The sequence below is a fragment of the Peromyscus leucopus genome, chromosome 1 (genome assembly GCF_004664715.2).
Source record: "Peromyscus leucopus breed LL Stock chromosome 1, UCI_PerLeu_2.1, whole genome shotgun sequence".
Lineage (NCBI taxonomy): Eukaryota > Metazoa > Chordata > Mammalia > Rodentia > Cricetidae > Peromyscus > Peromyscus leucopus.
The window spans coordinates 180299377-180312190 of NC_051063.1; the positions used below are offsets into that span (position 1 = coordinate 180299377).

At 44.3% G+C, this 12814-nt stretch overlaps 1 protein-coding gene across 1 annotated transcript; it reads left to right on the forward strand.

The window, feature by feature from the left end:
* The first annotated feature begins 1757 nt into the window (after window positions 1–1757).
* Window positions 1758–10978, forward strand: LOC114703935 (zinc finger protein 551-like). The gene is made up of 4 exons (XM_028884982.2): window positions 1758–1887; window positions 2546–2584; window positions 4947–5070; window positions 6481–10978. The coding sequence occupies exons 1-4, from the start codon at window positions 1855–1857 to the stop codon at window positions 8268–8270; spliced, it is 1986 nt and encodes a 661-aa protein (XP_028740815.2). The 5' UTR covers window positions 1758–1854; the 3' UTR covers window positions 8271–10978.
* The last annotated feature ends 1836 nt before the right edge of the window (window positions 10979–12814 follow it).

The following is a 12814-nucleotide window of genomic DNA, read 5'->3' on the forward strand; positions in this document are numbered from 1 at the left end:
CAGACTAAGCAAACAGGCGTTAGGTCTTATCGATGCGGACACTGCACTCCAGATGGCCTGGAAGCTGGGAGTTCTGAAATATTGAAGAAACTCTCAGAGCACCAAAGTCCCAGGTTCCTTAAAAAAAAAATCTGTGAAAAAAGTGTTTGCTTGCATGTATGTATGTGTACCATGTATGTGCAGGTGCCCATGGAGACCAGAAAAGGTGTTAGATCCTCTTGAACTGCAGTTACAGATGGTTGTGAATTGCCATTTGGATGCTGGAAACTAAACCCAGTCCTCTGCCTTTAACTGTTGAATTAGCTCTCCAGGCCCCAAAGACAAATATTTTAACAATTATTACATTGTATTTTTTAACTAAGAATTAAACTGTGTAAGCATAACCTTATGAGTCATTTCATCAGGAATATATACCAAGCCACATCTGACAATGAATTCCAATTTATTTTTTAATTTTAATTTTATGGGTATGGGTATTTTGTATGTCTGTGAATCGTTTTTTGTAGGTCTGGTGCCTGCAGAGGTCAGAAGAGGGAGTTGGAACTTCTGGAACTGGAGTTACAGAAAGTTGTGAGCCACCATGTAGGAATTTGGAATTGAGCATGGTTACTCTGCAAGAGCAGCCAGTGCTCTTAACTGATGAGCCCCAAATCCCAATTTCTTGATCTAACTGTATTTGGGGTAAATGTGAGTATATGTACAGTGAGTATATAAATTCTTAAGGCAACTGTTTCTTTGGATGTTGAGCAAGGAATATTAAATGCAAAAATCAGTATGGACCTATGCATTGGATACAATCACTAGAAAATAGGCAAGAAAGCCTCTGTCTGAGGAAACAAGAGGCAAAGATGTTCCCTCAGCTTCTGCTCTAGGGTAATCTAAACATCCCTCTTTATCTTCCATGTCATATACCCAATTGACATTGTTTTTTTTTTTTTTTTTGTCTTGTCATTACAAAACATACAGAGAGTTACAAATTTTGTCACTAATGCTTTCATTTGAAAGCATTTAAACAGCAATAAGAAAATGTTCATTATAGCCTAGTCAACAGTTTGTGCATGCATACACACACACACACACACACACACACACACACACACTCTTATGGATTTCCTTCCAGAGCACTTACTTGTGAGGGGTACTTATAGGTGCATGGGTGCACCACAAGTATCTGAATCACCATAAAGTCCCACTCCATGTGAGGTATGTATGTATACCAAAGTGTATACTGCATCTAAATTACTCTATGGAATATATCCTTTTGAATTTGTTTCCTTTGTAGCCTCTTGGTGCCCAATGGGCTTCATGGTTTCTGAAATAAGTTACCAGTCATATAGATGATCAGCCATACAACTGATCCCAGAAATCCGGGGACAGATTTATTTAAGTATCTCTCCCTCTTCTGGAAGCTGTAGTCACCAACTCCCCGCAGCATGCCTGTTTTCTTTCAAACTAAGTCCACAGGGGTCAAGGTGGGGGGTGGGGTGCCTTCCTGGGGAGCTGTGGAAACTACATTTCCCGGGATGCAATACGCACGCGAGATGTTGGGGGCTGGATTGAACCAATGAAAATTTGGCATTTATTTTTATTATTATTTTTATTTTTGGGTGCGCGTGTGGTTTGTGCTTGGAGCTGCACTTCCAGCGTTTTCCTCCTCTTGGCTGTCGTTTTGGCGTTTCTGGGGTTTGTTTACCTAGCTGGAAGCTCGGGGCGAGGTGAGCGGTCCGGGCTGGCGGAGCGCAGCGAGCTACACTGCGGTACAGAGGCCCAGCTGAGGCCCAGCGACTCTGCCCACGTGAGCCGCGCCGAGCCGGCGGAACAGACCTCGGCGACCCGGTCCCTGCTCCCGCTGCAATGGCTGTGGCCACATACCGGGACGCGGCGCAGGTGAGTGCTGCGTCCTGCGGGTCTCACCCGAGTGCTAGAGCCCGGAGAGAGGCTCCATCATGACCCCGCAGTTCATAGCTGGTGTCCCGGGGGTAAGATGTTGTGGGTGGGGGCGCGTAGCCCCCATTCCCAACATCTGTGTGCTGGGGTTGTGACTGTTGCAATGTGCAAAGGCCTGGAAGGGGCGCCTGGGCAGAGTCCTGGTGTCCGAGTGCCTGCAGAAACAGTTGTGAAGGCCGCGTGGCACCTGTGGAATTTGATTTTAATTCTTAGGACCCTGGAGCCAGTGAGAATTGTGAACAGTGACCATGTCCGGAAATAGAACTGTAAATTTTCCAAAAGTTACCCAGAGGAAGAACAAACAGGAAGAGACATGATAGGAGAGAGTTGAGTGCTTGTCACAACTGAGATTCAGCACTGTGGACTGCAGCTTAGACAATCTTTAGTCATCACAGCCCATCTAGCCCCAGGGTGGGCAGGGCCACCCAATGACTGAAGCCTGTGAGATGAAACCTTCATGTGGCCGTCTTTTATCTATCTATCTATCTATCTATCTATCTATCTATCTATCTATCTATCTATCTATCTATCTATCATCTATTTATCTATCATCTATCTATCTTTATTTATCTATTTATTTTTTATTTTTTATTTTAAGGTTCCCTTGACTTCAGAACCAGTTATGGGGCCAGGCCTGGTAAGTGGAACCTACCACAATCCCGATCCTACCTATACAGATTTTGACTTGCCATGTCCTTAGTCTATTCGGTCAGTGCTCGCTAGTATAGCCCTTGGGCCTTGCAGACTTGACAGGTTAGGTACACAAACCAGAGTTTTGTGTGTAGGCTGAGGGTTGTATGAAATTGTTGGCAAGCATGAACGAAGGTGTAGAAGGTTGCTTCTCCCACATGTGCCAGTATATGCCTAAGCCTGAAGGGGAGATTGAATTCGTTCAGGATGTGCAGGCTTTCTTTCTCCTTGGAATAGGGGTCAGTGGGGAGCAGGAGTCAGACCCAGAATCTCTCTCTCTGAAAAACCAGAATGTATGCTTTGTATGTGAATATGGCGATGGGAGATTTGGATGTGGAGGAAGCTGGCAAGCCAACCCATTCTCCTCAGGCTCCTTGTGGCCACTGCACAGGAAACCAACTGTGGAATAAGGGAGATAGTACTGTGTTGACACTCATCCTTTGGAGACCTGAACAAATGTCTGTACATTCCAGATAGGGAACCCAAGGAAGGATACCACCAAAGTCCAACTTGGTGAAAGATTTATTGGGGTTACTTACAGGAATGTGGGTCAGGGGTTACTTACAGGTGTAGAAATGACTCAAAGATGAGTTGTGTTAACAAAGCCCACCCAGCATGGGTTGATGACTCATGAAAGCTGGATCCCTGGAGCACACTGTACAGCTTGTAGGTGGCATGAGAGGTTGTAGTGTCTATTCCAGGCTTCACAGCTGATCTGGTTTCTTCAGCAGTTTTTACTCTTTGTATAAACTTGGGCTGAAAGGGGCAAGCATGTCACTATGTAGCACAAGCTGGCTTTGAATCTGTGGCAGTCTTCCTGCCCCAGCCTCCCAAGTGCTGGAGTTATAGGCATTAGTCAACATACTTGGCTTCTGGCTTCTAGTAGTGATGGTTGGTGGGTGAGGTTGAACCAAGGAATAGCATACGGTAGGATACCATCGTTACCGGGTGGGGGCTGCTTTGTAGTGGGGTCTGTGAGAGGTTTGGAGGGTATGTTGGATCCTATTTGAATTTCCTAAGGACTCTCTGAATCCTACGGGCTGAGTACCCAGTGGGTCGGCCAAGGAGCTGCACTCAGCGTGTAGCTGTCGTCGTCGTCATATGTGAGCAAGGAATGTATGTGAGAGATATATGGTATGGAAATGTCAACTGATGACCTCAGAGCCCCCACATTGAGGACATAGGAATGCAGGTTGCAAATCTTGTTTAGTTGTTTGTAGGATGAAGGATGTGGAGGACTTCAGGCCAATTCTATGGAAGTAAAGCTTGCAGCTCTATGTCAGGGCTGGAGTTAGGCGATGCTTATTGTCCTTCTACCTGTTGGTGCTGTGCATGGGTGATCATTGAGACTGAGAGAGACTGGGAGTAAGTGGTGCTCGGGCCTGATATTTCCTCATGGCAAGATAGGATTGGATGGGACATATACATCACCTTGGAGGCTTCAGAAGGAAATGGATCATAATGTTTTTCCTATCATGCAGGGCTGTGTGATCTTTAAGGCTGTAGCTGTGGGAATATAGTCATACAAGAAAAATACGATTCAAAGTGCTGGGTATGAGTCTGGGGAGGTGGCGCAGTGGGTAAAGTACTTGCTTTTAATGTAGGACGACCTGAGTTCAGATTTCCAGCACCCATATAAAGTGGGCATGCGGGGTGGGGGGTGGGGAGGCACGGGGACTGAGGGTGGGGAGCAGAAACAGGGGGATCTCTGGAGTTCACTGGCTAGCCAGTCTGGTTGAACTGGTGAGTTCCAGGTTCAGTGAGAAGGCTTGTCTCAAAAGATAAGGTAGAGAGTAATTGAACTGAACGTGACACCCGACATTGACCTCTTGCCTCCACGAATGAATGTCTACTTGTGTACAGAGTGCTATGTGCAGAGGTGGTGTGAACTGATTGCCCAGGAGCAGTAAGAAGTCATAGGATAAAGAGGGAGCCCATGTTCCTTGGGTCTGAGGACTTTTAGGGTCCTCAGGGATATTGTCTGACAAGTCAAAATTCAAGTTATCTTTTCTATGACCATTTTTCTCCCCAGCCAGTATCTGTGACAGCCACAGCACTGGCAGGAGAGGGTAGTGGCCTTCATCTTAGGCCTAGAGGTTAGATTTCAGCTCTCTGTTTATATCCCCATATTTCTGTGTAAGGGCACAATATCAGTGAGCTGAGTGGACATCAGGGGCATTGGGTTGAGTGTCTCCTCTGATATGAGGTGGAAAGGAGAGTCAGCAAGTGATGTATACTGGGGCAACAGGATGTTCTTGGATTTCTGAAAGAGAAACTGATCATATGATGAATTGTTTTCGTTGTGATAGGGTGTGACCTTTGAGGATGTGGCCATTCACTTCTCCCAGGAAGAGTGGGTGCTCCTTGATAAGGCCCAGAGGCTCCTCTACTGCAGTGTGATGGTGGAGAACCTTGCACTTGTGGCTTCTCTGGGTAAGATGCTCGCATCCCTCCCACTGTCCTAAGTGGTTTCTAACTTTACTTTCTACCTGAGAGTGACTGCTCTCTCTGGAGTCATAACAACTCAAAATTTCTCTCTGTTAGGGTGACTGTCCACATCGATAGCAGCCTATGCCTTGGTCCCTGCCTAATTACAATAGCTATCATTTCTTTCTTTTCTTTTTCCTTTTTTTTCCTTTCTCTTTTCTTTCTGTTTTCTTCTTTGAGACAGGGTTTCTCTCTATAATTCTGGATATACTGGAACTCACTATGTAGACCAGGCTGGCCTCGAACTCCTCATAGAGATCTGCCTGCCTCTGCCTCCCAAGTACTGGAATTAAAGGTATGCCCTAGGCTTAGTTGTTATTTCCTTATGGCTGCCTTTGTGAGGAATTGCCAGCATTGTAATGTTTATTTTTAAATGAATCATGGGCTATTCTTAAAGGACCCTTCAGTGTTTAGTTCTGTTTTCTCCCCATATATGATTTTATGTTAAATTGCTATAAGTTAGTACTGGTACTCACTTGCTTTTTCTTTTCTTCCTCTTCCTCCTCCTTTTTTTTTTTTAATATTTGTAATTTTTTTATGTCCCTTATAATTAGGGTTGCAGGGAGGGTCTTGGTTGCCTCATAGCATTGACATTACAAGATTGTCTTAGAGGAGACCTGGACCTGTAATAGGCACCCAGGGGAAGGCATGATCCCATCATACCAGGAACCAGTAGAGTGCCCCACAGTGTTTGCGTAAAGGGGTCACCCGTCATGTCTCATTTCTACCTTTACTTCTCTATGTTTACTACTTTGCCAACTTGTGATTTCACCTGTGACTTCTGGCTCTTGGCTACCTTGATGTTATTGCATTCTTAGTTTTGACAAATGGTGCCATGAGGCACTTACGTAGCTTGAATTAGCCCTTGATCACTAGCTACTTAGTTTCATTTGAGGACTTTTACCCAGTGTAGCCACATCCTCAATAGGAAAGGACCTCCTGAAGGCTGCTGGCTGAGGACTTGCTTGGAGACCCTCCTTATCCTTTCCTGCATCCCATCCTGGGTCCTCTGTCTAGTGTGATGCACCCTGTCTATATTTGAAGCAGTTCCCTAAGACTGTCTGCAGCTCTTTTGTTCTTAGAATAGTCCAGTGGTTTCATTGTTTCTTCTCCTTTAAAATTTTTTTTTTAAATTTTTTTGGTGATAAGCTCTTAGCTATGTAGCATGGACTAGCTCAAACTTACAAGCCATCGACATCTTGCCTTAAATTCCCAAGTGCTTAGAGAGCAGGTGGAATCGAAGTCCAGCTGTGTCGTTGTTTTCTGTGTCTAACTCACCTTTGTGATGGGCTTTCTCTCTCTACCAATGTCAGCATCATTTCATGAGCATTTCAACATGTATTTCTCTGATTTCAGGATCCAGGCCTGGAATGGGAGATGAAGAGGTATCTTCTGAGCATGCTGAACCTACAGATGGAGTGATGTCTAAGACAAGTCCATCTACACAGCAGACTCATCTTTTTGAGACACCTGTCCCAGCTTTGGAAGACGTTTTGTTCCAGGCTGAATACCTAAGCACACACCCGGTGCAGACATTCTACTCGGGCCGAACAGGTGTGAAAAGCTCCGGTTTGAATGAAGATATTAACCAGCACCAGAAGAGGTCCAGTGGAGAAAAGCCCTGCGACGGGAAGGCTGATGTGGCTTCATTTATGTCGGGCTGCAGACCCCACGTGTTGTCAAAGCCATTCATCTCTGAGAAGGATGGGGAGAAGGCCCTTGCCTCCATGGGCTGTCATCAGCAGCAGGCCACTTGTCATAGTGAACAGCTTCACAGTAGTGGCAAGTGTGGGGAAGCACTTTTGAGTGGAGAAAAACGTAAGTCCAGTGAATGCCAAAAAGGTTCAAGCCACAAACATACACGTGTCCAGGGTCAGAGTGCCTCCACTGAAAAAAGGCCTCATGAGTGTAGCAAGTATGAGAAAGCCTTCTCCTGCAGTTACAAACTTGCTCAGCACCAGGACAGTCGCACGGGACAAAGGACGTATGAGCGTAGCCAGCAGGAAAAATCCTTTAGCAAGAAGTGCCACCTCATTGCCCACAGTAGAACTCAAGAAAGGCCCTATAAATGTACCGAATGTGGAAAAGCCTTCATCTATAAATCTGAACTCATTTACCACCAGAGACGCCACAGTGGTAGAGTACATTACGAGTGTGTGGAATGTAGAAAGTCCTTTACCTACAAATCCAACCTCACTGAACACCAGAGAATCCACACTGGAGAGAGGCCTTACCAGTGTGAGCAGTGTGGGAAATCCTTCAGACAAAACTCTAGCCTCTTTAGACACCACAGAATTCATACTGGAGAAAGGCCTTATGAGTGCTATGAATGTGGCAAATCTTTTAGACAAATCTTCAATCTCATTAGACACAGAAGAGTCCACACTGGAGAAATGCCTCATCAGTGCAGTGACTGTGGGAAGTCCTTTAGCTGCAAAGCTGAGCTTACTCAACATGAGCGAATTCACAGTGGGGAAAGGCCTTATGAGTGTAGTGAGTGTGGAAAATTCTTCAGGCAGTTCTCCAACCTCATTCGACACCGGAGAGTCCATACTGGTGACAGGCCTTACAAATGCAGCGAATGTGAAAAATCCTTTAGTCGCAAATTCATCCTCATCCAACACCAAAGAGTTCACACTGGAGAAAGGCCTTATAAGTGTGGGGAATGTGGCGCATCCTTCACCCGGAAATCTGACCTCATCCAACACCAGAGAATTCATACTGGCACGAGACCTTATGAGTGTGAAGAATGTGGGAAGTCATTTCGACAGTGCTCTAGCCTCATTCAACACCGGAGAGTTCATACTGGAGAGAGGCCTTATGAATGTGTCGAGTGTGGGAAAGCCTTTAGTCAGAGTGCTAGCCTTATTCAACACCAGCGACTGCACACTGGTGAAAGGCCTTATGAGTGTAGCGAATGTGGGAAGTCCTTTAGCCAAAGTGCTAGCCTAATTCAACACCAGAGAAGCCACAGTGGAGAAAAGCCTTATGAATGTGGCGAATGTGGCAAACTTTTCACCCACAAGTCTGACCTAATTCAGCATCAAAGAGTTCACACTGGAGAAAGACCTTACGAGTGCAATGACTGTGAGAAATCATTTAGCCGTAGGTCTAATCTCGTTCGACACCAGAGAGTTCACACCTAAGAAACTTCTTTCTCATGTAAGAAATGTGCTGTTCAGTGAGTTAGTGTAGTAACACTGGAGGAGACTAGCAGCCCTCTCTGAGTTTAAAGATAATTCATATGGGCTTCAGAAGTGTGGGTTATTTCAGATATGTGGGAAATTTTGAGGAGATTTCATTCAGTTTCTAGTATGCCCCAGGGCCATATCCTGATTTATGCCATTGGCAGTGTCTGTGGTAGAAACCCTATCACCACTGGAAGTTTGATATTGTGAGGATAAGTACCCTTCCTGAGTGCTCAGAGATGCAGACTTCTGTACTTTGCTGTGGCCTTCGCTTTGGAGACCCCTCATTTCCTTTTAGGGCAGGACTCTTGTTTGGAAGGTGTGGTCTGAGTTGTGCTTTCAACTTTGCTAAGAAAGATTACCTTGTTCAGGGGAAGTTTCATACTATGCTAGTGATGAATATTTCCAGGTTCGAATTCGCCAACTTGGAAGATGCTTGCTGCACATAACCTCTGACTTATCTTTTTGAAAATATAGTTTATTTATGCACCTTTAATCTTGAAGGTTCTGTTCATTCTGTGGTGTGACTTCTCAACTGACCTATGATGTCAGCATTAAGGGGTGGATCAGTTTCAGAGATATCCTCACTTTCTATGTTTTAGAAGGTATGGTACAGCTGCAAGAAGCAGCTGTATGGAGTATTGGTCTGATTTTCATCGCCGCCCCTGCCCTCACAGGTAAGACTGTTGGGTTTTCTGTTCCTGACTTACTGAAGGTGCTGTGATTTGTAAGGTTAAAAAGTCCTGATGAAGAGGAGAATTATGACAATCCCAGGTGCTTCTGTAAATCACGTGAACAATTATACTCACCTTTCCACTGGGATGTCATATAATTCCTAGCATTGTTGAGGGTAATCTCTTCTGTAGGCCTTGCATTGGAGCCATTTGCTATAATGTGTTGACTAGTGTGCAGGGCAGCAGTTTGTGACTGGGACAGGAACTGAGTTCATAGATATGGAAATAATCTCACATTTCCTTTATCGTGAGTGTTTGTGTGTTGGTGTGCATGTGCCATGGCACATGTGTGGACGTCAGAAGGCAGCTTTTCGAGATAATTCTGTTCTACCATGTAGGTTCCAGAGATTGAATTCAGATCATCAGGCTTTTGGTAAATGCCTTTACCTGCTGAGCCATCTCTCTGGCTGTGGACCAAGCCTCTACTAAAACTTCACCCATAGATGTTTCAATGACTTTGTGTGAGTAATATTCTCAAGATCTGTGTGGCCATTTCCTGTGGCTGTGGTTATTGTAAGAGAAAATGACGAGACATTTTTGTGGATTCCTGTATTCTTTCTTCTCTCCCTAGGACTAAAGCTGTACAGGCCCGAAAACAAGAGGGGAGAGATGGTTTTGTGGGGTGGGGTATAATTCTTACCTATTTGTGATTCAAGGGGCAGTAACTTTCCTGCCAAGATTGGCTGCCAGGGGAGCAAGGCTGCACCTCTGGGTTCTGAGAAGAAAGATGGTGGAATCCATATTAGTTTGTAAACAAATTTTGAGAACAGTAGGACATCTAGGTATATTGTTTCGGGCTGCTTTTTATAGCTTCTTTTATGTATCATTTATGTAAGTGATACTTAACAAAGTACATGGCATGGCACTGTGGCACGTACTGTAGTTCCAGTTTCTAGGAAGGCTGAGGAATGAGGAGTCTGTGGGCCCCGGAGTTTGTGGCTCAGTGACGCCAACACAGCACGACTGGCTCAAAAAACAAAATCCCAATTGGTAAAGTCTTGAAATTATTTCAGTTATGAAAACAAATTTATTTGTCATCTGTATATTTATAGCATGCACATTTATTATCTTAGATTTCCTACCTCTCCTGGCAACCAGTGATTTTGTTTTTATTTTAAACTATTTCATGTGTATGTGTGTTCTTCCTGCATGTATGTCTGTGCACCACATGCATGCTTAGTGCCTGTGGAGGCCAGAAGAGGGAGTAGGCCCTCTGGGGGCTGGCATTCAGATGGTTGTGGGCCACCATGTAGGGGCTGGGAACTGAACCCAGGTCCTCTGGAAGATCATCTAATGCTCTTAACTGCTAAGGCATCTCTTCAGGCCCTGATTTTTCTTAAACAACAGATTAGTTTACATTGTTTGGGATTTTAAATTATTATCATTGTAACATGTATACTTGTGTATGTGTAGATATGTTGTATAATTACTTCAAGATTTAACAATGATTCCTATATGAAATGTTGTTATTGTTGCTGAGTAACATTTTGTGTGGATCAACTGTTTGTTGAATCCATTAATTTCTTTAGAAAGTTTCTTTACAGATTTTACATATTATAAATAAAGCTGCTGTGAATATTTCAGTTTTTATATGGCTGTGCATTTTAATCACTTTGTGTTAATAACTTGAATGTAACACCAGAGTTATAGATGAATATTTTAAGAAGAGTTCAGGAAACGCTGGCTCTGATGTGTTTGCTCCCTATTGCATTCCACCAGCAGTATGTGAAAGTGGCTGTTCCTTTCCATCCCGGCGTGTACACCATGGGGCTAATCCTTGAAGATTTTACCATTCTCCTGGGCGTATTGTGACATTGCACTGTGCATTGCATTGCATTTCCTTAAGTATTCTGAAATAAAACACCTGTTTCAGATGTTTAATTGCCACTTGTACATCTCTAATAAAATGACTGTTCACATATTTTTCTTATTTTCCTTCAGTGAGTTTGTTGTTGTTGTTACTATTATTATCATTATCATTATTTTGAGATAGGGTCTCTCTATGTAGTCCTGGTATTCTGAGCTTGCTATGTAGGCTGGGCTGGCCTAGAACTCACAGAGATCCTCCACCTCTGCCTCCCTACTTCCTGACTGCTGGGATTAAAGGTTTGTGCCACCATGCTATGCCCAAATTTATTTTAACAGATGTGACAGAGTGTGACACCCCAGTAAACTTATCTGGGGATTGTAGAACACAGCAGCCACTATATTAAACATAGAGGTTAGGCAGCGGTAGCACATGCCTTTAATCCTAGCATTCCAGAGGCAGAGATCCATCTGGATCTCTGTGAGTTTAAGGCCACACTGGAAAGGGCCAGTCATGGTGACACACCTTTAATCCTAGCACTTGAAATCTGTCTTGCTAGGGAGAGGCACATAGCTTTAATTCCAGAAAGCAATGGCAAGAAGCAGAAAAGTATATAAAGCATGAGGAATAGGAACTAGAGGCTTTTAAAGCTTTTAGGCTTTTAGCAGCAGTTCAGCTGAGATTCAATTTGGATGAAGACTCAGAGGCTTCCAGTTTGAGGAAACAGGATTGGCTGAGAAGTTGGTGAGGTGAGGTTAGCTGTGGCTTGTTCTGCTTCTTTGATCTTTCAGAATTTACCCCAGTATCTACCTCTGGGTTTGTTTTTATTAGTAAGATCATTTAAGATTCATGTTACATGTTTTTTTCTCTTTTTTTTGGTGGGGAGGGTGAAATACAGGCTTGTGCCTGGTTTAGTGGCCCATACCTTTACACCCCAGCACTAGGGAGGACGAGGGAAGAGTTTGTGGTGGTTTGAAAGAAAATGGCTCCCAAAGGGAGTGGCATTATTAGGAGGCGTGGCCTTGTTGGAGGAAGTGTGTCACTGTGGGGGTGGGCTTTGAGGTCTCTTTTCTCAGTCTTCATTCAGTGTGACAGTCAGTTGACTTCCTGTTGCCACTGAGTCAAGATGTAGGACTATCAGCTCCAGCACCATGTCTGTCTGCATGCCACCATGCTCCCTGCCATGATGATAATGGACTGAACCTTTGAAATTATAAGTGAGCCCCCTCAATTAAATGTTTTTATTTATAAGAGCCATGGTGTCTCTTTACAGCAATAAAAACCCAAACGAAGACAGACGTGGATACACAGCAAGACACTTACAAAACGAGTTTTTTGAGGCTGAGCAGGTAAAGTGCTTCCCATGCAGCCAGATGACCTGATTTCGATCTCAGGGCCCTTGTGGTTGAAGGAGAGATGCATCTCCTGTAAGTTGAGCCCCAGCAGCATGCTTTGGCACATGCAGTCCCCATGAGACAAATGCATATTCTATAACATTGGACTAAAAAATCGGTTTATAATGAAGAATTCCTTCAGTTAGATTTTACTGAAATGATTTTTGTTGTTGTTTTCTACAGGTACACATACTCTTCCTTTAGGTGCAGAGAGAACAATGGAAGGGGCAGTTGCTATTATTTGAGCCTCCAAATTAGAACCCCGAAAAGAGTCAGTTGAAGTCCAAATGCAGAAAGTCACCACTGACTAATTATCATTCCTGCTGTGGGAGCATTCTGAGGGGGAGTTTTAGGAAGCATAGCCCAGGATTCACAAAGTAAAGCAATGGAGTCTTAGTCATATGTCAAGACCGCCAAAGGTGTACCCCTGCCTTTCCCCAGTTTTTCCAGAAATATAAATTCCTGAGTTGTCCCCAAAGGCAGGTGGCATGGAAGAAGTAGTGCCAGGCTCAGAGCTGGAGGCATGGGACCGAATGAGTATTGTGAGCACACAGTACGGTGTTCCTG